This window comes from Coffea arabica, chromosome 1e (assembly GCF_036785885.1).
Source record: "Coffea arabica cultivar ET-39 chromosome 1e, Coffea Arabica ET-39 HiFi, whole genome shotgun sequence".
NCBI classification, from domain to species: domain Eukaryota; kingdom Viridiplantae; phylum Streptophyta; class Magnoliopsida; order Gentianales; family Rubiaceae; genus Coffea; species Coffea arabica.
In genome coordinates, this window is record NC_092311.1 from 38,694,189 (window position 1) to 38,721,785 (window position 27,597).

A 27,597-nucleotide genomic window follows, 5' to 3' on the forward strand; every position below is an offset into this window, starting at 1 on the left:
TAATGGCTTCCCACCCAAGGCGTGGAAACTTTAGACCTGTTAATAAAATTTTATTTGTTATTGTGATATTTTTTTAATGGTTGATACGATGTTATAATTCAAAAGGAAAAAGTCATTGGAGTATCGTACAAGAATTGTTTGGTAGTCGTTCAAAAGAAAGAGCCAAGTATACCATTTACATATACAGCAGCATGCCTGATTCAAAATATATTGCTGAAGCCACTGCAGTGCTACATAGAAGTTGTTTGGCAGGAACAGCAAAGCATCCTACTTAAACGTACAAAAAATATGGCATAAGCCATTGCAGCAATCTTTTCCTCTAATGTTCAACATCAATAGCAGCAGCCAAAATGCTGTATTGATATGCCTCCACATTCTCAAGGTACTTAGATTTTAACGTATTGATGATTTTCTTATCATTCTTCTTATGCCTCCACTTTCTCAAGGTACTTAGATTTTCTTCTTCCTTAGTTTTCTCCAAGTAAGATCAAGTGATGGTGAGCTGCTTTTGGCTTTGAAATCATCAATAGACCCAACCGACATTCTTCAATGGGGCAAAGAATTTGTGCATAATGCATGCGGCTGGCAAGGAGTCAAAGAATGCGAAAATGGAAGGGTCACTAAGCTGGTAGTGGAGAGGCTAAATTTAGCAGTTTTGATAGCCGCTGTTCCAGCCTCATCATATACCAAAGTTTCAGAAAAAACTTAGATGTCCCCTCAAAAATGGTTTTACACAATTAAAGAGAGACGGATGATGCCTGGCTGGTATCCTTTCCAAGCCAGAAATGTATATCGGATAAATATGCTGCTTCCTTGGCAGTTGATGTCTAAAAGTGTAAATGAACAATACACGATCGATATTAGTTTTTATCAGTTCATTGTATCCAAACTTAAAACAGGATAAAAAATTTAAGCTCTTCCTTCAGTCATAAACACTCAATTCGTAAGAATGAGGCCCAAAAATAAGATAAAAAGAAAGGAATATTTGGAAGGCATACACACCTGCAAGACAATGTATGAATCACCCGAGTAGAATTTATGATGATCAGATTTTGGCAAAGGAACTGGTTGGAAGTTTTCAATTCTCCAAATCTCTGTCCCTCTATAGCAAAAGTTAAGTTCAACCAAAAAATGGTATGATCAACATAAAAAGATATTTAGCAAAAAAGGAATCAGCAAAGACAAATATGCAAAATCTATGAGCGGATTGAAGATTATTTGGAAAGGGTTTTCATGTTAGTATAGTAGCAATAAATAGAGTGACAGATATTGAAAGATCAGTATAATCATCCACTGCAGTCTTTCAATAAGGATACACTCTCCGACCAGCTCTCTAAAATGCAGGTTCTACAGCTTTGACAGAGGTAGACATCTTGTCAAATGCTTCTTGCAGCCAATTCTTCCAAGAAAATTGTGAACAGGACTTTTAAAGCCTGCAGGTCCAGTAGTCTTCAAACTCTGAACACTGACTACACAAAACAAACAGCAACAGACAGGCTTAGGAAGAACAGAAAATAATATCAAGTCAAAAGTCAAGTTCTATATCTTGATTTTAGCGAACGATGCTAAGTATACATCAAAAATTACTTTAGACAAATAGCATCCACTGTCAAGAACATGAAAATGTTGTAAATTTGGTGACTGAAGAAACTAAACTCATTCCAAAAATGCGAAAAGAAAACAAACTGGAACTTAGATGTCACAGGTGTTCTAATCTTCAACAAGAAGCTAGATGTTTTTGTCAGTACCTTCAACAAGCAAATCATTCTTTGCAATGATATAATTCTAGATCACTAAGCCATTTTGTAGAATAACAGGCTAACAAATCTGTAGTGTAACTTGCTACCTTCAAATGAACTTAGAAACTACGTGGAACCAGTTATGCTTCTACCCATATCATGCACAACTCGCTCGTTTTACGTCTTTCATTTAATAGCAGCAGATTCAAACTGGACACACAAGTGAGTGGCATCTCATCAATCTGATCATAGTCAATGAAGAGTTGGGCTGCAAATTCAGAAGACATGCAGCTGAAATGGTCACCAATAGGTCCCCTTATTGCACTTAATACTGTGCATCCTTTTTTGCAAGATGTGATACATTAAATTCAAAAGGAAATACCAATATAGTTTCAGTATCAAATGAAATCATCTGATGCACGCAGTGCAATAAACTCTAAAAACACAAATGTGGCAAAAAGCTGCTTTCCTCTTTTTTTTTTGATGAGTAGAGCAAAACTCATCTCAGTTTTTAAATGCTCGACTCCCAATAGGAGACTAATGGTTTGGCAAAGTACATTATGTAAGCTAACTCGATATAGTGGCCTAGAGGATAACAATAATGTAATTGATCATTGCTTGAGATTTTCATTGTAGTGAACCAAGATTTAAAGGCTAATACTGCAAGTGCTGGAAATTGTTTACACAAGCTGCATCTTTCTTCCTTACCCACTCTTTTTATGATTCTTGCCCCTGTACATTTTTCCACTTTTTCTGCATTTATTGTGTTTTTTCCCTGCTTTTTTTTCCCCCTTTATTCTGTTTTATGAATGTTATGATAGTATCCCTGCATTTATGAATTTTCTGTGTTTTGCAAGTTCATGAAATCAGTAGAATAAACCAGTCACTCTTAAGATTTTGAAAAAACAATTAAGTGCATGAGTACTGTAGGTTTGACATACAACTGGAAGGAAAAAAAATGGAAGAACATGCATCGGATGCATGAACAGTAATGCAAACTTAAACAGGACAGCAAGATATGAAGATGAATCATACAGGTGCAATTATGTATTTGTTTGAAAAGAAATACTCATGAAACGAATGAATAATAAAATTTAATTTGGTTATTTAATAAATAATTGCATTTTTTCTTATAACTTGATAAGTAACTTGCCAATGAAATCTTTGATGCTGCATTAACTTGGTAGCTCAATAAAATAACTTTACAAAAAAACCCCCTATAAAGAAGCAAAAGAAAAAAGGGAAAGAAATAAAAGTTGAAGTTTGGAGAATGTTGAGACTCCAACAAACCAGACCAAATTGGAATCCACTTCTTTTGGAGGCTATGAATCATATCAAAAACAACTTGTCTAAGATGACATGCCACAAGATAGCTTCAAAATCTTTAGAGTTAATTAATAAGAAGCTTCAAAGTACACTTACATGTATTGTGTCAGAAACACCACTATCATTAGTCATCGTTTGAGCGAGTTTGAGTACTATACTCTTCAAATAAACATGCAGCACCTCTCTTACAAGCAAACATCATAGATTACGTTGCATTTAAGACTGAAACACTATGAAGAAAATTTGGGTCTGCATAGCATGTAAACATGCATTAGAAGAGCTAATTACCAGTGCAAATGTAGAAGACATTTGCCGCAGAATAATGAGTTAATGCTGCTATCTCAAAACAGAGTGCATAATTTTGTCAGGCACTAATGTTTCTCAATCAATAGAACAATACAGAACAAAATTTTAGAAGGGGAAAAAATGTCAAACTTGATCTTATCTTAACCATTTTTACTTAGAAAGACAGCTACGAAGTCATTAAGGTGGCCATTTCAGAAATGCATGGGATTTGGGTCAAGCTTAGAAACATACGGAAACAACTCCAAGTTCCAGGGAAATTAGATGCATGCTTGTAGACAGAAATTTAGAAAATGATAAGAACTGCCAAGAAAAATAAATTGTAAGAATACAGTCCAATCTCAACTATTTTGCTGAGATACATGGGCAAAAAAACTAATCACATGGGGATTTCAGGATGATATCAAATTCTACGCTTCTAATATAAATCTTTTCAGTGAACGAGTAAACAATGTAGATATCATACAAAAATATCCAAAATGAAATTATTAAAAAGAAAATCAATATAAAACAATCATTCTGACAGGGAAACATGCAGAAATAAGTGTTCTCAGTTAGACGCTATCCAGCACCTGTAGCTCATAACTATAAGCTACTTCTCAATTATGACATTGATAAATTTATTCCTATCAAGCTATGAGACTCAGTAGACTGCATCTTTGCAAGAATCAAAGAATTGCACACTTACTAAGTTTTAGGAACAGGACAGAGATGAATTGCAGAAGCTGCTCATTTGGAGTGCCAACTTGAGGAGTAAACAAGTGATCAAAGACTCCACAAATAGATTTTACTGCTGTTTGTTCAATAAAGATAGCCTTATCATCTTCGACCTGATCTTGGATTGCTTATATAACTTATGCATCATTATTAATGTTGATCAACTCTTGCAAAATATTTGAAGCTTACTAATTCCAGAACAACAAATCACAAACGCACCATTATTAATAGAAAAAGAAAAAAGACAGACTTGATAGATTTGCACCAAAGTTAATGAAAATTTAAAGTTAAAAATATTAGTGATTTTAGGTTCCTTGATTTAAAGGCTAGTTTTCAAAGCATTGCATTAGATCAGAAGCCTACTCAATCTAACATGCACATTAATCAAGAAGAAAGTCAATTGATAGGAATATCTAAGTAACTTTTCGTTGAGACATACATTTAATATTGAATCTGAAAAAAAAAATTTTGTTGGCTAATGTACTTGACAAAACATAGAACTTTGGACTATACTGAAGAGACATGATAACAAGTATGTAATTCTCACACTCATTTCTGGATACTTAAAGTAACTTAAACAAGTATGAAAAAAAAAGTTTCTCATTCAAACTCAAAATGAAAAGCAGCTCAATTCACCAGTTCTGAAAATAAATAAAGAGAGTAAATTATGTCCTAAACAGAACGACAGATTAATGGTGGCAAAATATGCAACAAGGTAAAACAGAAGGCTATCTATTGATATATGAATTGATCAGATTCAGAGAGAGATACCTCCAGAGGCTATCACCAAAAAGGCTTTTAGTCATTTGGATAGCTCCTTATGTATTTTTGCATTACAATCTGAAACATATGGTACAACTGCAATCAATACTGTTAGCTTAAAGAAAAGGTTTTGCAAGAAAAAAAGCTTAGCAGTATCAGTTCGAACCTTCAGCAGCTTGCCATGTGAGGAGGATGAAGCAGACAATAACCCTTCATTTTTTGGCTCATTCCCAACCAATGCACTTTTTGACTCAATTGAAGACAACCTATCTGAATCATTTCCAATCTTTTTACAGATTAAAAAGTTCAGCCATCAAAACGGAATACTAAAAACTTATAGCAGAGAGACAATAAAAATAGATTTCAATTACTGGTGTTAAAAAAAGGGGGGGTGTTCTCTTATTGTCGAAAGTTAGGCCAATGCTAATCATTTCCAAACATATCAATGTTTTGAAAAAAACAAAAAAACAAACAGCAAACAGCAAACCAATCTTTTTATATCAAAGAGCTGTAATTGTTTGATTATCAATAGACATAACATGAAGAAATTATGAAACCTTTTTTTTTGCATCGAAGTCTTTGTTAGTTACATCTGTAATGTCATTTTAGTTGAACTTCTGTCTAAAGAGTGATAATCTGGCACATTAACAGGTTGTGCAGCTTGCATGACCTATATAAGAGGATAAATGAAGCTTAATAAGTAATTGTTACAGAATCTATATGAACCTGCCATGCACGGGAGGATCACTTAGTACATGAGAGGATACAAATTGTTAAAACGAAACATGCAAAACCTACGTCCGCTACACTGCCTTCGATATTAACTCCACATTAAAAATAGAGTTAAAAAATGTTTACAACCTGTAGTAATGCAAAATCACTACAATTGTTGTTGAACCCATAGCCAAATATTTTAACGCAAAACAGGAAATCTTTTATGACTTCCGGCAAGGGTGATTCACCATATATATAGATTGGAAGCGAAACAAGGTAAAAGATACTTAAAACCATGAAACTTTCCTTAAATTTCTGTAAAATTATTGTGTTTTTATGAATTTTGATGCATTACATGGTTAAAAGAAATTACCTAAGCAACGCAAGAAAACAACCCAAAAATAATGAAATTGAAGTTCACCTCAGAAAATTTCCCTTCCTCTCCAAAAATGGTACAAGAAAGACAGTAGCAGCTGCATAGACCTAGACAATGAAGAAACCCAAAATTATTTAAGGAAAATGATAAAGCTGAACAAAGAAACAAAGAAAGGCCAAAATTTTGTTTTAAGTAGAAGGGAGCACCCACTTGAGCTTCAGCGGCAACCTTTTACTTGAAAATCGAGAGTACTGCAAATCCTTCAATCAGTAATTGAATAAGAAATAGAGATTTTTGTATCAAGATAAAAATGGAAAAGTAAATAGCCAAATTTGATTCGAAAAGCTAAATATTAACATCAACATCGGAAATCGTACAGCATAATTGAAGTTTTCACAATCTTAAATAGCGATTATGTTAAACAAGACAAAAACCTGTGCTAAAACAAATACTAACTGGTATCTCCTGGAGGACAAATGCTCAATTTTGACAAAAGTAAATAAAAAAGGAGGAGAAAAAAAAATCAACGGTAGCCAAAAATAACGTGTACAAATTAGAGCAAAATTAAAATTTTTATCTGTTCCTTTGCATTTCATATCAAGTTTATCAACTCAACAGCCAATAATTATCTCATCCATTTCAAATTCTAAAGAGAACTGTTAAAATTTTTACTTGTTGCTTTCTCACTAAATACCATTGAAGTACAAAAACCCCTAACGCCCATTAAAGCTTCAATACAAAAGTGTGCAAAACAAATAAGATACTCAAAAGGGAAGAAATAAAAGGAGGATGGAGAAAGGAAAAAGGAAAGCTCCTAAACAAATATCTGATTTTGGATCCTCCTAAATTTCTCAAGTCTAGTTTTAAGTTATGATTTGACATTACCCTTAAAAAAAAAATTATGATTTGACAAGCGGTCGCTATCCATAGGATAGGTACTGTTTAATGGGTATTGACCCTCCTCAGTATTTTATTTTTTTGCAAAAGTAAGCATTTAGTGACTAAACAATCAGGGTAGGAAAAAAAATCAAAAAAGGAACAAGAAAGGATAGGGAGATAAACTGAAGTAAGAGACAAAATTAAATGCTCGAAAAGTTAAAGCATGCCACTGAACATTAAAGGGCTGTCGGTGCTATAATTACATTTTTGTCAAGTTAATTAACCAATAATGGACTTCCAATTCCAAAACATTTTTATGGAGTGCCAAGACCATTCGTTATTCTCATTTGTTTAAAGTTTTTGATAATACTGTGAATGAGGGAAATAATTATTTACGGTGGAAATGAAGATTTTGCATCAATAAATAGTGAAAAAGATTGGAAATGAAGATTTTGTATCCACAAAAAGTGAAAATGATTGTACAGAAAGCTGAAAAGGAAAAGTGTGAATATCATATCAGCTGTTGTTGTTAACTACAGAGTATAAATATTTATTCGGTGATTGGCTGAATTAAAACAGGCGAAAATCCTTTACTGGGTAATTTACCATTGACCATCACCAGACCCAGTCCCAGTCCCCAGTCCGCTGCCTTTCTGCTTCTGTCCGCTTCCCATCGGTCTGCCACCCATACATATACCCTCGCGAGATATTTGCAAAATTAAATCCACACCTTATTAGAGTAGTAAATAAAAAATAAACCTCCATGTCGAAAAGTCAGGCCAGAGATTGGAAGCGGCTTCGAAGGAAGCTTAGCCGCCGGCTTGGATTGCTGCTGCTGAGCAGCTGCAGGAGCTGGGGTTTTCTTAGCTGCGGCCACAGGAACCTTCTGAGCAGCAATCAGCTGTGATGGGTCTTCAGTGTCATCATCTCCCAGTAAATCAAATGGGTTTAAAGTCGCCATTTTCAACTATCAAAACCAACCCACAAAAACCCCTCAGACTTCCTTTTCAACCGGACCTTTTTCAAGAAAGATTAATCAGCGGTATATCCATTGTGTATCAAAATATTTCATCGATCTATACTATCGAAGAAGAGAGACCAGAGAAACAGAGAGAGACAAGGTTTGATGAAGCCACGGTTCAGTTTATAGCATGAATAAATGAAGCATAAACGAAGCAGAAGGCAGTAAGATAAAGCAAAAAGTTGTGGGCTTATACAAATAGCTGCGGGACATGAATGTTCCAACACCAAAAGTAAAAGCTATTGTAAAATGACACTGTTAGACATGAGTTGAAAATATATAGTCCATTCAATGAATATTTTGAGGAATAAAAAATATAAACATCACATCTCATTAATGCTTCTTGTAAATGCTGCAAAACAGTCATTGTTCCACTAACATTCGGCTAAGCCTTGCAAGAAGCAACAACCAGTTCTAATAGCTACAAGAAAAAGAACAGCCAAAAGGCTTGGAGGACAAAAATAACCCTGAAGAGAGCAAACGAATTGTAATGAGCACTAACCCTCCAAACGTCTTAGCTCCAAGAAAAAGAACAACCAAAAGGCTGTAACGACAAAAATGGCCCTGAAGAGAGCAGATGAAATTGCAATGAACAGGAACCCTCCAAACGTCTTCTTATAAGATATAAAGATATATATAATATACACAAAAGTAACAAAACCCCCTCAGCTCCTCCTCATTTCTAATCACTCCTCAACTAAACCCATCCTCTCTGTCTAAATCCTCCTAAAATTTTACCCAGCCCAGAATCCCAGATCGAGCTGATATCTTCGTCGGCAAGTGATCGGAGGTAAATCTTCATCTTTTTCTTCCTGATGTCTTCGTCTTTGTTTTCCTTGTGCGCTTAAATTGTTTGATAATTAGGAAGGAAAGGATCTGTCTTTGCTTCTGGTTGAACGAATAGTTATTTGATTAGCAAACTTAGAATACTGATAAGTGCCTAAATTAATAGGAAACTTTATACCGAGAAGAATTTGCAGCTTGATTTCATGGTGTTAAACGAATTGTGTGCCAGTGCCACATATTTTATGCAAATCGAAGAGTGTCTTTTCACTCATGAGTCAAAGTGAAAATTTTTCAAAAAAGCCTAATAATTACGCAAAATACTAAAAAAATATCAATTTATTTCAAGCTATTCAAAGAATTAAAAAATGAAACTGTTTTCTTTTTCACCAACTCTTCTCTCATTTTACGAATATAGCGTGAAAGGAAAATGGAATATTGGATGCCAAAGCTGAAGAAATTATTGCTCTCTAAGTTAACAATTCGACATGACCCAAAAAACAATAAGTAAGATAGTAACATTAAAAGAGTATATCTATAAGAGAATTCTGCTGTAATACAATCAAGCCTAAATACAATTTATGGGGCTTAAACCATGTAGCGTGATCATATGGGATAAAGTTGTTTTCTTTCTGGATGGTGAGATGTGGTTAATTTGTTTTTCTTGTGCATATAAGATGTTTGTGAAAAAGCCTTAATGAAAATGTAAATACGAGAGCCTAATGGAATAAGAATTCTTTCCATGTCCTATGATATCGTTTATAAGCAGTTCCAACAACCATGGCTTTGTTTTTCCCTTCATTTTGTCTTTCCTCGCGGGGGACTGCGGGGGAAACGGGGCGGGGGACGGGGGAAGGATCCCCCGCCCCATTGCCACCCCTAGGCTCCACTAGTTTTCCCAAGCCAAATTCCTAATTTGACACCCCGGACTTCACTTCAGCCCTAAATTTGTAAAATCTCTGTCGCTTTGTTTCCACCTTCTTGCCGCCGCCGATCTTTGTTGCCATTGCCGACGGCTCATCTGAAATCCCCAAGTAAGTTCCTACTAGAGGGTACAAGCTCTATACACCAATTTCCAGTCTCCTCTCCTACGCTTTGTCCAAAGAGTCCAAACCTAACTCCCTATATATTCTGAATCAATTCCTGCTGTCTTCTCCGGTTCTCCATACGATCCCGGCAGAGCTGCAGAAGTTGGGAAGGTTGGTTGAAAAAAAGGGTTGGAGTGATCTTTGTTTAATCAAGTAAGTTAATGTTCTGCAACTGGCTAATTTGGTGCAAACTAAAATGTTCACTTTTTGAAGATAAATTTGCTTGAGCTACATAAATGCATCCTTTAAAAGTCAGAATTGCATTATTGGGGTAAATGCTATCTAATTTTGATGTACAGATTCATTGAAGTATAAGAAGAAAGGGAAAAGCGTAAATGACCAGCAATGTGGAAGCACTCACTAATTTAATTTCACATGATCTATTTGTTAAATTTCAGGCAAAACACGTGCAAGAACTTTATTGGGGACTTTTTCTTCAATTCTTTTATTTGAATTAATGGATTTCCTTTGTTGCTTTCTATGTGTTTGAGGAAATGTCAAAGTTACTGAAAATTTTGGGATGCACCTCTTTTGGTAACTCCATTGTTGCTTCCTGAGATATGCAGAAATCAGGATGGCTACTTTTAGTCTATACTTTTAGTTGGAATTGCAGAAACTAGATATCTCCTTTTTTCTTTTTTTTTTTGGCTCAAGTAATGGACACTAATTATATTTTAGACGTTGAAGTTAAAAGCTACCTCTTATGTTGCTTGAAAGTTGAAATCAGTGTTCTAGATTGATATTTAGCATTCACTTATCAATTTTTTTTTTTTTTTTGCATTCTTGTTTTTCTTTTTCTCTTTTGGCTTAACTGAGGTAGGACGGAAGTAGACTGCTAACTGCTAAGCCAGCTCAAAGGTTGATTAACCATCTAGAAGACTCTGTTGATTGACCATGCAACTGAAGATGTCATCAAATTATGTAAATGTAGCGAGAATGTATTAAACTGACTTTTACTTGTTTGTTTTCTGTTATCTTTATGTATTGCAGCTGAATACATATCAATCTAAGTATAGCTTAGTATGTACTACAAAGTCTTCCACAAAATTGCTTAACAATCTTTGGAAGCAAATTAAGGATGTTCAAATTAAACATGTTCGATTTGGTGAATTGGATATGGATTTGGATCACAGCTTCTTGGTTATATTTTATAAATTTGATTTGCAGGAAAAAGATATATATATACATATACATATATGACGTATTTATGACGTCATCCGGTTCGACCTCCGAATGACTCCGGTTGAACCCATTGACCCCTGACCCCTGAGTTCGGCCGAATCGATGTCCGGTCTGAGTCTGAAAACATAGCTGAAAATCCTAAAGCGAACAGAATCTCCACTCAAACTCAAGCAGGAGTACTGAAATTTGTGTGGGCAAGAAGACTAGTCTGAAAATTTTGATTTGGAGCAAGTATGGCATCGTCGTCGGATCACCAGGCAACCGTCATCGACGGCAAAGCAGTAGCTCATACTATACGGTCCGAAGTCGCCGATGAAGTTCGTCAACTGTCCCAGAAGTACGGCAAGGTCTGAACTTGCCGCTCTTTCTTTCTTTCTTCTGTGTAGTGTTTGAGAAAATGGCAGCAAGAATTTCAGCAAAATTTTCTTGCTTGAAAGTTGAAACGATAACATTTTCCAACAAAGTTAATATCTGGTCCTTTGATTATCTTATTTGGATAGGTAGATAGAGGTGAGCTTAACAAAAAGGGCATAAATTGGCCTGATTTTGTGTGGAATTTGGGTGATAAACAGGTCCCAGGATTGGCCGTGGTCATAGTGGGACATAGGAAGGACTCTCAAAGCTACGTGAGTATGAAGAGGAAGGCATGTGCTGAGGTTGGGATCAAGTCCTTTGACATCAACCTTCCAGAGCAAGTGTCTGAAGCCGAATTAATCAGCAAGGTCCATGAGCTGAATGCAAATCCAGATGTTCATGGTTGGTTAGTTATATACCAGATTATTCTTCTTGTTACCTTTACAGCTTTCGGTTTCATCACCAAGCTAATTGAGCTCATAATATTTTGTTACCAAGAGATCCAATATACTAGTGTTTCATCTTGTCGTAACTGTGATTTGCCATTTCTTGTCAGTGTATTATTGCTTTCCACAAATCTATGCTAAGGAAGTAAATTTTAAAAAGCAATAATAATAAAAGAGAGAGACAGACAGACAGACAAGTTGGAGATTGTGATTGTCACTATTGTTGCAGGTATATTGGTGCAGCTTCCACTTCCAAAGCATGTAAATGAAGAGAAAGTTTTGGGTGAAATTAGCTTGGAAAAAGATGTGGATGGCTTTCACCCTTTAAATATAGGCAAGCTTGCAATGAAAGGCAGAGAGCCTCTATTCCTTCCATGCACCCCTAAGGCAATATACTTTGGTCTTGAGCACTTAAACGGTTTGATGTAGAAGTTTTCATAATTTGTTTCATGATATGCAACATACTTATATGGGTGAACTACATCGTTACTTGGACATTTTTGAGAGGCTCTATTTCTTGAGCAGGGCTGTCTTGAGCTTCTGTCACGTAGTGGCATTAGCATAAAGGGCAAGAAGGCAGTTGTGGTAGGACGAAGCAATATTGTTGGATTACCTGTTTCCCTACTACTACTCAAAGAAGACGCCACTGTCACTATAGTGCATTCACATACCAAGGAACCAGAGAAAATTATTCGTGAGGCAGACATTGTTATTGCTGCAGCAGGACAGGCGAACATGGTATCAAGAATTTTTTATACAACTTTTTCCCTTTTTTCCCTGTGATATAATATCATTATTGTTGTGATAGGTGGCGAAGCATCTTTTTCAGTATTTCCTTTGTCCTATATCCAATTTGATAGTGAAGACCACGCATGTTCGGGGTTGACGTCTTATCTGAGAAGAACCCCTTATATATGGTCTTGACTTTAAAACCCTGTATGAGATGGTGACTGGTAATTGAATGTAGAGACTTTGCACCATATGTTTCTTCTACAAATAGAACATTACAAAACCAACATTCAAATGACGGGATGATTAGACTTTAATCAATGCAGAGTTTGTGGCTATGTATCTTCCTTCAAATTTCTTGGATAAATGGATTGTCAATTCTACTTGATAGAATATCACGTGCTTAGTTACATCTTGTCATAGGATGATGGACATGCTGAGATATTTTGCTCACTAAAGTACCTAATAATCTGGATTTTCAGATACAAGGCAGCTGGATCAAATCTGGTGCTGCTGTTATCGATGTGGGAACAAATGCTGTGGATGATCGAACTAAGAAGTCGGGTTATAGGCTTGTGGGAGATGTTGATTTCAAGGAAGCAAGCAAAGTGGCTGGATGGATAACTCCTGTTCCTGGAGGTGTTGGACCAATGACAGTGGCAATGTTACTCAAAAATACCGTGGATGGAGCTAAGCGGGTGATTGAGCAATAATTCCTCTTCTTAATATTTCTCATCCTAATAAAATGTCAATCAAAGCAGTCACTGATACACGGAAGAAAAGTGTAATTTAACGTTTTCCTATGTTTTCAAGAGCATCTATCTATACTGTTCAAAATCGATTTCAGGAAAAATCAGAACCAGATCACTTGTTTCACATTACTTGAGCTTTATTAATCTCATAAATATTGCCACGTTCGCATACTGGGGTTTAGTTCATCCTGCAGACTGAACTTAGTTGTTTGTAATAATCAGGGAAATCACGAGTAGAATTTTTGTTTTTTTCTAAGCTCTGTTTAGAGTTAATGGGTCAGTGCGGCGGCATATAGGGGTTGTGGATTAGGAATAGCTGCCTTGAGGAGGAGACGGAAATATCAATCAATGGACGCCAAAATTGCTGCATTTGGCTTTTTAGGATCGATAACTTGGGTCAGGGTACTGCATCAGCATGCTCAGCAGCAAGAATGGGTTGCTATAACGTGCATTGTCATGTTCCGGGGGATTTATTAGGGAAATTGAAATTCTCCATTATTTTTATATAAAAATTAAGCGGTGGAAAAAGTTAAAATGGAGCTCGTTGTACAATTCAGCTGGCAAGTTAGCAAACCTCTCAAAGTCGTCATCCTATCATGGAAATCGCCAGGGAAAACAAAAAGAAAGAAAGTGTTATTTGGCGTCAATTTACTAATTTAGTCGACTGTCTGTCTCTTGTATCTATAATGCTATAGTAATATACAAATAAAAATAATTTAAAAAACACCATATTCAAACAATATATAAAAAATAACTCCAAATATACAAAAAAATTCTGAATTTCGATTTCAAATTATGCGAATTTGGGTCGAATTCGGTAATAGAGTTTTTGAAATCGGAAATAGAAATCAGATTTTTTTATTTCAATTTCGTTTTATATTACATATATATTTATATTTATTTATTTATATATCTAATATTTTTTATTTTAATGTTGTTTTATAATATGTATATTAATATATATATATTAATATGTATATTTCAATTTGTATATTTCAATTATGTATATTATATATATATAAATTATATTAATATTAATATGTATATTTCAATTATGCGAATTAATATGTATATTATATATATTATATCAATTGAAATAAATAAATATATTTATATATAAATATTAATATTTTGTTTAAAATATATTTATTTCAATTTCTTTTAATAATATGTATATTAATATATATTCATATGTATATTTCAATTATGTATATTATATTATATTATATATATATAAATTATAGTAATATTAATATGTATATTTTAATTATGTATATTATATTATATTATATATATATAAATTATATCAATTGAAATAAATATTATATATTTATATATAAATATAAATATTTTGTTTCAAATATATTTATATAAATATATATATATATTTATTTATATATATTTATATAGATTTATAAATATATTTATTTCAATTTCTTTTAATAATATGTATATTAATATATATTCATATGTATATTTCAATTTGTATATTTCAATTATGTATATTATATTATATTATATATATATAAATTATAGTAATATTAATATGTATATTTTAATTATGTGTATTAAAATGTATATTATATATATTATATCAATTGAAATAAATATTATATATTTATATATAAATATAAATATTTTGTTTCAAATATATTTATATAAATATATTTTCAATTATATATATTAATACCGTATTATATATATTATATCAATTGAAATAAATATTATATATTTATATATAAATATTAATATTTCTTTTAAAATATATTTGTATATATTTATTATGTAAATATATTTATATATTAATATACATATTATATTTATATACATATAAAATATATATTAATATACATATTATATTTATAAATTATATTATATAAATATATTAAATATATATTATTATACATATTATCTTTATAAATTATATTTATATTATATATATTAATATACATATTATAAAACAAAATTGAAATAAAAAATATTATATAAATAAATAAATAAATATTAATATATAGAAACAGTTTGAAACACAATTATTAGCAGTAATAGACACAGGAGCTAGTAATATAGTAATCCAACAAGAATTAATTCCAGAAAAATATTATGAAAAAGCATACCATATTAGAACGGCTAGACAAATGGATGGAAGTACATATACATATGACACAGCATTACATAATTCTTTATTATTTTTTGAAATAGATAGTATGCACTGTACACAACCATATCCGGTAACAGAAATATATATTAGGAGTTTTCCTTATCAAATGATATTAGGACTATCATTTATTTTACAGGCATACCATGGCATGATTCTTACTAGAACAGGATTAACATTCCTTAGAGAACATTTTTTATCATATAATACCTTTTTAACAAACAATAAATTTAAAGATAAATTTACAAATAAACAAATAAGACTTTTAGGATTAGAAGAAAAAGATAATTGTAAATGTGATATAAAAGGTAGCTGTAAGAATGATTCAACCCAGGAATATAGGGGGAAGAATCAGAAAATAAATTCTTTTGACAATATGGAGATGACTGGAGAAACGCCTTTATATTCGTCACAAAGAATTCAAAACTGTTTAGAAGACAAAGAATTTGAAGAATATTTAGAGATAGAAAATTATGACATAATAGAAACTATTTTAAATAATGAAAAATTATATGATCTGTTAGAAACGGGACATAGAGATATAGACCAACTAATAAGTGAATTAGAAAAATTAGAAATTTTTGGAGAAAATCCAACTATTCATTGGGATAAGGACAAAACAGAATGTAGATTAGATATTTTAAATCCAAATTTAAAAATTAGCACAGCAAAAATAGAAGCTAGTAATGATGATATAAAAGAATTCGAAATGCATATAGCTGACCTAAATAAGTTAAAAATAATTAGAAGAAGTACTAGTCCACACAGAAGTGCAGCATTTATAGTTAAAAAACATAGTGAAATAGTTCGAGGAAAAAGTAGAATGGTAATAAATTATAAAAGATTAAATGACAATACTAAAGAAGATAGCTATGATATACCAGATAAAAATGAGTTAATAAATAGAATCCAATATAGATATATTTTCAGTAAATTTGATTGTAAGTCAGGATTTTGGCAGGTAAAAATGCATAAAGAAAGTATAGAATGGACAGCTTTTACATGTCCTTTAGGACACTATGAGTGGTTAGTAATGCCTTTTGGGTTAAAAAATGCACCAGCCATATTTCAAAGAAAAATGGATTATATTTTTAATAAATATAAAGATTTTGTCATAGTATACATAGATGATATATTAGTATTTTCAAAAAACAAAGAAGAACATGTAAGCCATCTAAAATTAGTTTTCTCAGAATTTATTAAACACGGAATAATAATCAGTAATAAAAAAGCACAATTTTTTAGAAAAAATATAGAATTTTTAGGAACAGAAATAGGACAAGGAAAAATAAAATTACAACCACATATTTGTAAAAAGGTTTTAGAATTTCCAGATAAGATAGAAGAAACAAAGAAACTTCAACAATTCTTAGGATTATTAAATTATGCAAGACCTTTTATTAAAAATTTAAATAATCTAGTAGCACCATTGTATAATAAAACCTCTTTAAAAGGGCAAAAATTCTTTAATAAAGAAGATGTCAAACTAATACAAGAAATTAAACAAACAATAGGCAATTTACATGATCTAAAATTACCATTAGACACAGATTACTTGATAATAGAATGTGATGGCAGTAGTACCGGATGGGGAGCAGTTCTTTTTGCAAAACCAAACAAATATAGTAATAAAAACAATGAACAAATCTGTAGATACGCTAGTGGTAAATATAAGGAAAAAGGCAATAGAAGTAGCATAGATAATGAATTATTAGCAGTAAAATATAGTTTGGATAATTTTAGACTCTTTATAATCAACAAATCTGAAATAACTATTAGAACAGACTGTGAAGCAATAAAAAAGTTTTTTGATAAACATAATGAAAAAAGAAGTTCTACTAGAAGATGGTTAAATTTTGTAGATAGTATTATTGGTAATGGATATAAAGTAGTTTTCGAACACATTAAAGGTAAAGATAATAATTTAGCAGATTTTTTATCACGAATTTTTAACAATTCTTCTGATCTCTTAGCAGATGGCATATAACTTCCAGAAAGTCAAAATTGGCCAGTGGGAACTTACAAAGTACCCTAAAGGTACAAGTCTACATTTCCATAGCCAAGAGGAAGGTAATTTAGAAGACATCCAGCAGGATATCTTAAATAACCTCTGGAATAGCAGAAATAGCACTGATAAAGTTAGAAATCTTAATATCTTAGCATTTTATTTTAGTAATCTTCCAAAACAAAGTTTTTCATATTATGTAGTGGTAAAAGGAAAAATACCTGGAATCTATTCTAAATGGATTTCCGTTATAGAACAAATAAATCATTTTCATAATCCTTTATGGAAAGCATTTCATAGCATACATGAAGCATTAGAATTTGCTAGGCATAATATAGGAACAACATTTTATGTAGATCCTAAGGCTAGCATGGACAGCATGAGGGCTCCAGTATATCAAAATACAGATGCCCCTAGTAGCAGTAGAAATTATCAATATGCATTAAAAAAAGATAACACAAATAGAATAGAATTTTGTAAACATTGTAAGAGCATGGAGCAAGCTATTAGAAGTTTAAATTTAAAGTGTAGAAATTTTGAAGAAGAAGATCTTTCTCAAAAAGAAAAGATAAAATCTTTAACTGAACAACTGAAAGAAATATATAAGATCTCAGGCTCACAAGGAGATACTATTCTCTCACAAATTTCTGAAATTGGGGAGCTCAAAGGAAGGCTGTCTCATACAGCATCTCAAATGGCCAGTTCTTCATCCGGCCCAATAAAACAGACAATTTTTATAAAAGAAAAGCCCATTTCAGAAAGACCATTTGAATTTCTTAAGCCCAGAATATCCTTTAAACCATATCACCTACTTAATTTCCTCCCTTTACATATCCAAGAAATTATTAGCCAAAAAGCCCAAGCCCAATATTATTCAAAATTAATGGCAGTCCAACAATACTTTTATGAATTAGCAAAAGACCCAATTACAAATACAGCAGCCATTAGACTACATCCATCTTTCTTCATTAACCCAGAAAAACATTGCCCAAACAATCCAGAAGCCTGTGACCACCAGAAAATAGATAGCCATTGTATACATACACTCAGTCATTTTTTCCTCAGAGCAACTATTATCTTATCAAAATATTCATCCCCAAAGATACTAAGAGTGAATGGGGAATGAGTTATTTTAACACCACAATTTCTTATGGATGCCGGATTCCTGGAAAAAATTATTGTTACAAATCCAGAAGATACTCATTGTCTTGGAACTCATCTCGGATACTTCATCAGAAAAATGTTAGACTATGGACAGTGGGCAACTGTACATATCAAATCCGCGCCAGCAGAATGGATAGGACTTTTTGATATAGAACCAGCAATACATAGAATGATGATTACAGTTAGCAATATACCACCAGCAAGGAGAACGACAGAAGAACTAGAAAAAATCAGCAGCAGTCTAGTGGAATGTCCATTAGAATTAAAAGAACAATTGATAAATGCTAAAATGATCCAATTAGCTTACAGACATTTCATAGATCAATGGGAAAATGGGATTAGATTAGTATATGAAAATAAGATACAAAAGATATATGTCCCATATAGGTTTAAGTTAGAAAAAGATTTCACTATAAGCACCAATTATCCAGAAGTTTTTGAAAAATATTTAGAAGGATATTATATGAGCTCAGGAGCAAGGCATTTGGATATCGAAGCAGATGAAGAATATAATGATGATCATTATTGGGAAACAATGGGACCAGAAGAAATGAGCAACATCGAGAATATGATGGAAGGATAATTCTTCGGCCATCTTGTCCAAAGCTATAATAGATCGGTCATAAAAGCTTTTATTGTATAGTTTGGCCAAATTACTTTTTGTATAGGACGGCCATAGAGCTTTTAGCCTTTATTCGCTGACAGCCACATTGTATAGATAGGCAATATTGATTTGATGTTTTTACGGATTTCAGTAGGTTTTAAGTCCGTAAAAGTTAACATGTCATATCCACGGACTTTTAGTCAAAAATTTTAAGTCCGCACAGTTTACACAAGAAGTCTATAAAGGCATACGTCCCAAACCAATGTTGGGTACGATGCACTTACATCCTGTAAATTAAAGCATCCAATAAAAACTCCAATTTCATACGTTCTTTAGCAGTTTTTTACAAGTCTTTAGCTCTCTCATATTTCTAAGCATAAGACGAAAGAGAAATAAGAAAGTAGAGATTTAGGCAGCCAACTCTAGATTAGATCCAAACAACCGGAAACTCTGAAAAAGATACCTTGTTTTTAGGATCCTAAAAGACCAAAAGACGGTGTAGTACCCATTAAAGCCTTTCAGTTACAAAGCAGGCGCCAGGGGAAGATCCGGTGAGGCAAAACTCCTAATCACAAGATTCCCATTTTCACAGCATCAGAAGGAAAATTTGGATTTAAAGCAAGGAAGGTAAAATCTCAGTTATCTTTCTTAAAGTATCTAGTAGTCATCAATTTCTTAAATTCCAGTTAATCATCCTGATATTTTATATGAATTTTGAACCGCCTTTACAATTTACATCCACTCCAAAAAACGCATACAGATTAGCATTACAAAGCCTCAGACAACCAGATACCTATTATTATTTTGACAAAATTTTAGAGGAAATTGAAACAACAGACCAGTGTTTAGCACATATACAAATAGAAGAAGCTAGATTATCTAAAGTAGCACACCACCATCCCGCATCATTTCTAAAAAATTTAAGACAAGCAAAAGTAGATTTACTTTGGCATAAATACTCTGAATTAAAATCAATAGAAAGACAAAAATTAGAAGAACAAGAAAAATATAAAAATAAAAGGAATTTTTGTAATAAAGTTTGTAGAACATCTGATTAACATTTAATTAATCACGTAAAAGACTTTAATTAGAGCCGTAAAAGTCCAACATAGTCCAACATAGGTCTTTAATTGGAGCCGTAAAAGTCCAACCACTAGTGTGTTTGGTATCAGAGCATAATATAATATAATATAATATACATAATTGAAATATACATATGAATATATATTAATATACATATTATTAAAAGAAATTGAAATAAATATATTTTAAACAAAATATTAATATTTATATATAAATATATTTATTTATTTCAATTGATATAATATATATAAATTATATCAATTGAAATAAATATTATATATTTATATATAAATATAAATATTTTGTTTCAAATATATTTATATAAATATATAAATATATATATTTATATAGATTTATAAATATATTTATTTCAATTTCTTTTAATAATATGTATATTAATATATATTCATATGTATATTTCAATTTGTATATTTCAATTATGTATATTATATTATATTATATATATATAAATTATAGTAATATTAATATGTATATTTTAATTATGTGTATTAAAATGTATATTATATATATTATATCAATTGAAATAAATATTATATATTTATATATAAATATAAATATTTTGTTTCAAATATATTTATATAAATATATTTTCAATTATGTATATTAATACCGTATTATATATATTATATCAATTGAAATAAATATTATATATTTATATATAAATATTAATATTTCTTTTAAAATATATTTGTATATATTTATTATGTAAATATATTTATATATTAATATACATATTATATTTATATACATATAAAATATATATTAATATACATATTATATTTATAAATTATATTATATAAATATATTAAATATATATTATTATACATATTATCTTTATAAATTATATTTATATTATATATATTAATATACATATTATAAAACAAAATTGAAATAAAAAATATTATATAAATAAATAAATAAATATTAATATATAGAAACAGAGCCAGTATATATTAAAAAAATTTCAAAAAAATTACAAATTATAAAAATACTCAAAAATATATTTTAAAAATATCTCTAAAAACAATCCAAAAAACTATACAATAAAAATTTTTCATATATGCAGTTACAGTAAAGTTTTTAAAAAATACTTTCAAAAACAGCTAATCCAAACGGAGCCTAGAATCCGATCTATGATTCCCCCTAATGAGTAACAGCTGGGGAAAAAATTTAAAATATACATGATCCTGTAAGCTACAGCAGCATACTGTAAGACGTCTTTGGAAGCCCTCTCACTTTTCTTTACCAATTCATATATCACCAGTGACACCATAAATCCAGGTAATATGGGGCTAAGAAAAGTATCAAATATCACTGAACTGAAACAGAAGCTCCATTAAACCATTCTGCATTATTTCAGGTGAGGAACAAGAAGATTATAGTTCCAATTATATAGTACATTAAGGATCAGTCACGTCTTCCAAATTTCACAAGGCTGAGTTCAACAATAAGAAGTTTATGAAATTTATCTCAATAAATAAATGCAATTTCATCACAAACATTTCCTGCATATGATGATGCCTAGAAAAATGGATATAGATGCAACAATAGCACCCTGTCTAGATAAAGCAAATTCTGTCCATGTCAAAGGCCTTGTGACCTGGACCAATACCTTCTGAAAATTTTCATTCAGATCTGCCAGTGATCCAGTGTTATCTATTAGAATATCTGCTTTGGTCCTTTTGAGATCAAGAGACATTTGAGAGTTAATCCTGCTCTTAGCATCTTCTTCTGTGGTTCCATCTCTTGCCATGAGCCGATGGAGCTGAGTCTCGGGATCAACCCAAACAACAGCAATAGGATTTGTCCACCTGTCCATCTTGGCTTCAAACAACAAAGGGACATCAAGCACAATAATTTTGCACCCCTTCATCCATAGTTTCAACACTTCCAAGAGAATGCCTGATGAGATGTATGGTGCCAGAAATCTAATTGCATAAATTGCCAAAGTCAATCAGCTCATTCAATTCTAATGACTGATGCACATGAATCAGAAAGAGGAAATAAATCTAACAAGCTCTTTAGACTGCCACAAGCTAGAAAATCCAAACATGATTTATATATATATGTATGAAAACTTCTCAACTTCACAGCAGACCATTTACAGGAACAATAGGCAGCAGCCGAATGAACTAGCAACATATCATCCAAAATTCGCCCGCTGCAAAGCACATAAACTCTTGGTCCCTGCGAACCCTACCCATTATATCCCAAAATAGTTGGGCAGGGGGGAACTTTCCAAGAGTTCAACTCAAAGTGATTCTGTTGTCGTATTTAGATAAGATACAGGCAAAGTCCAACCATAGTCAAACAGTTTTAACTGAGCATCAAACTAACAATATTCAAAGCATCACCAAACTTGAAAAAGCTATTTGTTCATGGCTACTGACCAAACATCAGAGTTTTCACTCTACATCAATGTATCATGGCAATAATTACTTCACTAATATCTAAATGCAACTTTTTCCCTTATCTAAGCAAAGCACAAATGAAAAATCCAAAGATAGTTTTTACATTACCATCAAGGAAGCTGATGCCTAGTCAAAGCTTTAATGTAAAACTAAAGGGGGCACAGCATTTATCCACAAGCTAACTAGTCACATCCGGATGTTGGAAGCTTCCATATACATCAATCAGATACCAGTTAAGAGTATGTACCTATTAAGAATAAAGAGTACGTACCTATTAAGAATCTGGCGTTTTTGTGGATCAGAAAATACAATGCGACCTAACTTCGGGCGATCCACCTCTCCATCAGGAAGCAGGATGTCCTCCCCAAAAGCAGCCACCACCTTTTTCCAACCAGCAGTACCTTTTTTCAAAACATCCTGCAAGTTAAAAAAGCGCTACTGAAAGTTGAAACCAAGTACTGGTAGGTGCTCAAGTTTAATTTCAGTATGCAGTAAATTACATCATTAACACTGACTAATATATATCTATTAGTTAAAGAAATTAAAGAATAGCAGTTGAGGTACTAGTAGTTGTAGATTTTGGGCTGTTTCAATCGGGAAAGAAAAAGAAAAGAATTGACTAGTGATGGAAGAAACAGAGAGTAGGTTAACAAACGGGAACGATTAATAGGAATTGGAAAAGTGGGGCTTACATGGGCAATGACGTCAGCATCGACGACCGGAATACCATGGGCCTTGAAAAGATTGGAGACGCTACTCTTCCCTGATCCAATCCCTCCGGTCAGCCCCACTATCCTCATTCTCGGACCGATTGATTTCTTATTACTATGAGTAGAATCCCAGTACCAGCCTACTGATTCAACAATAATCGGGTGACTATTTTTGGCGTAACTAAATTAATCGAGTACTAAATAATTACATTAGTCCTACAAAGTGCTCCGTCATCTTCAATGATAACAACTCCCAGTTCATGAATTCTTTGTTTGGGGGGAACCATGACGTTGCAAAGCCAAAAGTAATCTGCTTCTGAGGTCCTGCTAGTAGTGGACTGGGGGTTTGTGGGAAGCGTCAGTTGTCATCTAATAAGAGTAAGGCAATTGATCCACCTAACAAGCAGCGCATCTGGTGTAGTGGTAATCAAGCAGCGATGTGTGTTGAGCCCCCTATGTGGGAGCCACAGTTGTTTATATGGAACTTTGATTGCCGGATTGCCCTCTGATTTCTAATTTAGAAATCACCTAAAATAAGCAATAACAAATTTTTTTTTTCCAGAAAATGATCCCCTCTCTCTGAATTTCAGTTGGGGACTTTTATCAAATAGCTGGTACCCAATGAAAACCGATCCCACAAATGCACCAGAGAAACGAAGAAGAAAAACCAAGAATAAGTCATAAAAAAAAAATCATGGTATAATCACAGATGAATTTGAGAACACAGTATGGATTGAAAGAGCAAGTAGAGCAACTTTACTGAGTTATTTCTGGTGATACTCCTGTGGTTGCTCAATGATCATCTCCTCTGCGGGTGGTGGTGGCGGATTCACTATTTGATGACATCTTCAGTTGCATGGATTATCAACAGAGTCTTCTAGATGGTTAATCAACCTTTGAGCTGGCTTAGCAGTTAGCAGTCTACTTCCGTCCTACCTCAGTTAAGCCAAAAGAGAAAAAGAAAAACAAGAATGCAAAAAAAAAAAAAAAAAAAATTTGATAAGTGAATGCTAAATATCAATCTAGAACACTGATTTCAACTTTCAAGCAACATAAGAGGTAGCTTTTAACTTCAACGTCTAAAATATAATTAGTGTCTAGTACTTGTGCCAAAAATTTTTTTTTAAAAAAGTAGCTATCTAGTTTCTGCAATTCCAACTAAAAGTATAGACTAAAAGTAGCCATCCTGATTTCTGCATATCTCAGGAAGCAACAATGGAGTTACCAAAAGAGGTGCATCCCAAAATTTTCAGTAACTTTGACATTTCCTCAAGCAACAAAGGAAATCCATTAATTCAAATAAAAGAATTAAAGAAAAAGTCCCCAATAAAGTTCTTGCACGTGTTTTGCCTGAAATTTAACAAATAGATCATGTGAAATTAAATTAGTGAGTGCTTCCACATTGCTGGTCATTTACGCTTTTCCCTTTCTTCTTATACTTCAATGAATCTGTACATCAAAATTAGATAGCATTTACCCCAATAATGCAATTCTGACTTTTAAAGGATGCATTTATTTAGCACAAGCAAATTTATCTTCAAAAAGTGAACATTTTAGTTTGCACCAAATTAGCCAGTTGCAGAACATTAACTTACTTGATTAAACAAAGATCACTCCAACCCTTTTTTTCAACCAACCTTCCCAACTTCTGCAGCTCTGCCGGGGATCGTATGGAGAACCGGAGAAGACAGCAGGAATTGATTCAGAATATATAGGGAGTTAGGTTTGGACTCTTTGGACAAAGCGTAGGAGAGGAGACTGGAAATTGGTGTATAGAGCTTGTACTCTCTAGTAGGAACTTACTTCGGGATTTCAGATGAGCCGTCGGTAATGGCGACAAAGATCGGCGGCGGCAAGAAGGTGGAAACAAAGCGACAGAGATTTTAGAAATTTAGGGCCGAAGTGAAGTCCGGGGTGTCAAATTAGGAATTTGGCTTGGGATAACTAGTGGAGCCTAGGGGTGGCAATGGGGTGGGGGTGGGGCGGAGGATCCTTCCCCCGTCCCCCGTCCCCCGCCCCTTGCCCCCACCCCCCGCCCCGTTTCCCCCACAGTCCCCCGCGAGGAAAGACAAAATGAAGGGAAAAACAAAGCCATGGTTGTTGGAACTGCTTGTAAATGATATCATAGGACATGGAAAGAATTCTTGTTCCATTAGGCTCTCGTATTTACATTTTCATTAAGGCTTAGTTTGGGAGTTTATGAAGGAAGAGAAAAGAAAAGAAAAGAAAAGATAGCTTAGGAAAGAAAAGAAGAGAAGGGAAAAGATGCATATTTCGTTTGGGAGTTTAATGAAAGAAAAGAAAAGAAATATCTTTCTCTCATTTGAGAGTTGGAGAGATTTGGAAAGAAAGAATTTTATGAGAATACAACTTTACATATTTGCCCTTTCTATTTGCCCTTTCTATTTGTTAAACTCTAAATAACAAAAATATGAAATATAATATTTAAATATATTTTAATACACACAAGTTGGACGGGTAACTAGTGTGTCAGAGAGTTGCCATAATCTCCTTAAACCCGCATGCGGGTTTAAAAAGTATTCGGATATTCTCATATGCACCTATGCATATCGAACCAACCGGATATCTTATCCGTATCCCATTTTTTTAAATAAAAATCTTATAAATTTGAAAAATAAAATCAAATTTAGATGTATTAGGGTTTTAAAAATATTATATAAGTGATAAAAATTTTATAAATTGTAAAAATAAAATCAAATTTAAATAATTAAATGTTATATTTGCATAAGAAATAATACAATAATCATAATAATGATAATACAATAATATTGGTGTAATAAAACTGCCATTAATTTAAATATTTACTTATAATGCCCAAAGAGCCTAATTACCAATTTTTTCTTCTCGCGCTCAAATATAACATTAACCCGCATGCGAGCTAACCTTGAAATAGAAAAAACACAGAATCCTGCTTGCGGGTTTCAACGTTATTATGCAGGCGGGATTTTAACCTGCTTGCTTGTAAACATGTTTGGATCTTGATATAACATGTTTGCTTGTAAACACAGAATCCTTCATGATGCTTGGATCTTTCTTCATGCTTTTCCAATTACACAAACTATATTTGTAGAAAAACACATAACAAGAACAGAATTTACATCAAAATAAAAGTTTTAGATTAATTCTATTATGAATACATGGTTTTATAGATCCAAAAACATACAGAATCTATTAGACAAAAGAAGATTCATGTGGCAACTTGTATTTATAAACTCATACTACTAATATAAGAGTACAAGTTAACAAAATAAGGATCACATTTCAACTTAAACAAAAGAAATTAGCATCAAGTCAAGTTGTCATAGTATGTAATCATTCCACATTTGCATTGCTATTTCATTCCTTAAACTTTCTCCTTGAGCATGATCTTTTTCAGCACTTATATCTCCACTTTCCTCCTCCGATGGAGATTGATTTGCCAATTCTTCATCCACTTCATTAATGTACTCCAAGTCAGGGTCAAACTCCATGAGAAAATTATGTAATATACAACAAGCAAGCACAATTTGTGATTGTGTTTCAACACTATAAGTTGGTTGAGTATCTCCAATGATTGGAAACCGTTTTTTCAAGACACCAAATGCTCTCTCAATTGCATTACGCAATGATGAATGTCGCAAATTGAATAGTTCTCGAAAGTTTTGCGGTTGTTGACTTGAGTATTCCTTCAGGTGATACCTTACATTTCTATAAGGTGTAAGAAGTCCCCTTCTCAACATGAATCCAGCATCAACAAGATAATATTTACCTATACAAATATCAAATAGTTACTACTTAATTAAATGCACTAAGAATAATTAACTAAGTATTACCATTAGGAATGATTAATTTATCTTCTCTAGTGAGCGCATTTTTTATGATCCTTGAATCCGATGCAGTTCCCTCCCAACCAGGTAGAACATATGTGAATCTCATATTCAAAGAACATGCAGCAAGCACATTTTGTGTTGGATGCTCTTTTCTACCACGATATTTTGCCGCATCAATATTAGGCACCTTAACGCGAACATGGGTTCCATCAATTGCACCCACACAATCCTGACAGTTATACACTATGTCAAAATATAATTTCTATATGAATTTACAATTTTTAAAACAAGGTGTCAAAAAGTTTATATCACCTTAAAATATGGATAAAATCTTGTACTATTAAGTATTTCCGGAGGAACTTGTTCTCCCGTAGGCTGCTGAAGAAATTGATCCTCCAATGTTATAACTGCTCGTAAAACTCTATGAAAATGACGACTAA

The 27,597-nt window shown here is 32.6% G+C and overlaps 3 protein-coding genes and 1 long non-coding RNA gene across 22 annotated transcripts; 1 reads left to right on the plus strand and 3 right to left on the minus strand.

Moving 5' to 3' along the window:
* Window positions 1–121: 121 nt before the first annotated feature.
* Window positions 122–8,152, minus strand: LOC113703312 (uncharacterized). 11 transcript variants are annotated; one of them, XR_011817021.1, is made up of 8 exons: window positions 7,423–8,152; window positions 6,148–6,188; window positions 5,983–6,044; window positions 5,405–5,517; window positions 5,014–5,133; window positions 4,857–4,925; window positions 1,317–1,469; window positions 122–1,102 (listed from the first exon to the last, which is right to left on the minus strand). It is a non-coding gene; the product is annotated as an uncharacterized lncRNA (long non-coding RNA). The 11 variants fall into 11 exon arrangements; XR_003451416.2 differs by lacking the exon at window positions 5,405–5,517 and having other exon boundaries at window positions 122–827; window positions 1,003–1,102; window positions 6,148–6,197; XR_011817025.1 differs by lacking the exon at window positions 5,405–5,517 and adding an exon at window positions 3,162–3,314 and having other exon boundaries at window positions 1,317–1,465; window positions 6,148–6,197.
* A 166-nt stretch (window positions 8,153–8,318) lies between these two features.
* LOC113703234 (bifunctional protein FolD 2) lies at window positions 8,319–13,300 on the plus strand. 5 transcript variants are annotated; one of them, XM_072055451.1, is made up of 7 exons: window positions 8,319–8,627; window positions 10,529–10,646; window positions 10,876–11,237; window positions 11,463–11,646; window positions 11,920–12,077; window positions 12,216–12,428; window positions 12,902–13,300. In XM_072055451.1, the coding sequence occupies exons 3-7, from the start codon at window positions 11,124–11,126 to the stop codon at window positions 13,130–13,132; spliced, it is 900 nt and encodes a 299-aa protein (XP_071911552.1). In that variant the 5' UTR covers window positions 8,319–8,627; window positions 10,529–10,646; window positions 10,876–11,123; the 3' UTR covers window positions 13,133–13,300. The 5 variants fall into 5 exon arrangements, with proteins under 5 accessions (XP_071911552.1, XP_071911560.1, XP_027080338.1 ...); XM_072055459.1 differs by having other exon boundaries at window positions 10,529–10,629; XM_072055456.1 differs by lacking the exon at window positions 8,319–8,627 and adding an exon at window positions 9,795–9,861.
* Window positions 13,301–21,538: 8,238 nt separating this feature from the next.
* Window positions 21,539–25,321, minus strand: LOC113703243 (dephospho-CoA kinase). Of its 5 annotated transcripts, none has more exons than XM_072055501.1 (6): window positions 25,131–25,321; window positions 24,923–24,983; window positions 24,088–24,259; window positions 23,310–23,938; window positions 22,889–23,034; window positions 21,539–22,134 (listed from the first exon to the last, which is right to left on the minus strand). In XM_072055501.1, the coding sequence occupies exons 4-6, from the start codon at window positions 23,415–23,417 to the stop codon at window positions 21,699–21,701; spliced, it is 690 nt and encodes a 229-aa protein (XP_071911602.1). In that variant the 5' UTR covers window positions 23,418–23,938; window positions 24,088–24,259; window positions 24,923–24,983; window positions 25,131–25,321; the 3' UTR covers window positions 21,539–21,698. The 5 variants fall into 5 exon arrangements, with proteins under 5 accessions (XP_071911602.1, XP_071911608.1, XP_071911596.1 ...); XM_072055507.1 differs by having other exon boundaries at window positions 24,088–24,263; XM_072055495.1 differs by having other exon boundaries at window positions 24,965–25,321.
* A 1,198-nt stretch (window positions 25,322–26,519) lies between these two features.
* On the minus strand, window positions 26,520–27,535 carry LOC113694105 (uncharacterized). Its single transcript, XM_027212957.2, has 3 exons — window positions 27,470–27,535; window positions 27,161–27,386; window positions 26,520–27,096 (listed from the first exon to the last, which is right to left on the minus strand). Exons 2-3 carry the CDS (start codon window positions 27,261–27,263, stop codon window positions 26,648–26,650), a joined length of 552 nt encoding a protein of 183 aa, XP_027068758.2. The 5' UTR covers window positions 27,264–27,386; window positions 27,470–27,535; the 3' UTR covers window positions 26,520–26,647.
* Window positions 27,536–27,597: the final 62 nt, after the last annotated feature.

What these genes read in the sequence shown, in the direction of transcription:
- LOC113703243 (XM_072055501.1), bottom strand. Translation starts at nt 23,417, where the DNA reads ATGAGGATAGTGGGGCTGACCGGAGGGATTGGATCAGGGAAGAGTAGC. An exon ending in ATGCTGACGTCATTGCCCAT is followed by an intron (nt 23,035 to 23,309) that starts GTAAGCCCCACT and finishes TTTAACTTGCAG; the next exon opens with GATGTTTTGAAAAAAGGTAC. An exon ending in AAACGCCAGATTCTTAATAG is followed by an intron (nt 22,135 to 22,888) that starts GTACGTACTCTT and finishes TTATGCAATTAG; the next exon opens with ATTTCTGGCACCATACATCT.
- LOC113703234 (XM_072055451.1), top strand. Translation starts at nt 11,124, where the DNA reads ATGGCATCGTCGTCGGATCACCAGGCAACCGTCATCGACGGCAAAGCA. An exon ending in TGCAAATCCAGATGTTCATG is followed by an intron (nt 11,647 to 11,919) that starts GTTGGTTAGTTA and finishes CTATTGTTGCAG; the next exon opens with GTATATTGGTGCAGCTTCCA. An exon ending in TCCTTCCATGCACCCCTAAG is followed by an intron (nt 12,078 to 12,215) that starts GCAATATACTTT and finishes TTTCTTGAGCAG; the next exon opens with GGCTGTCTTGAGCTTCTGTC.
- LOC113694105 (XM_027212957.2), bottom strand. Translation starts at nt 27,263, where the DNA reads ATGAGATTCACATATGTTCTACCTGGTTGGGAGGGAACTGCATCGGAT. An exon ending in TAAATTAATCATTCCTAATG is followed by an intron (nt 27,097 to 27,160) that starts GTAATACTTAGT and finishes ATATTTGTATAG; the next exon opens with GTAAATATTATCTTGTTGAT.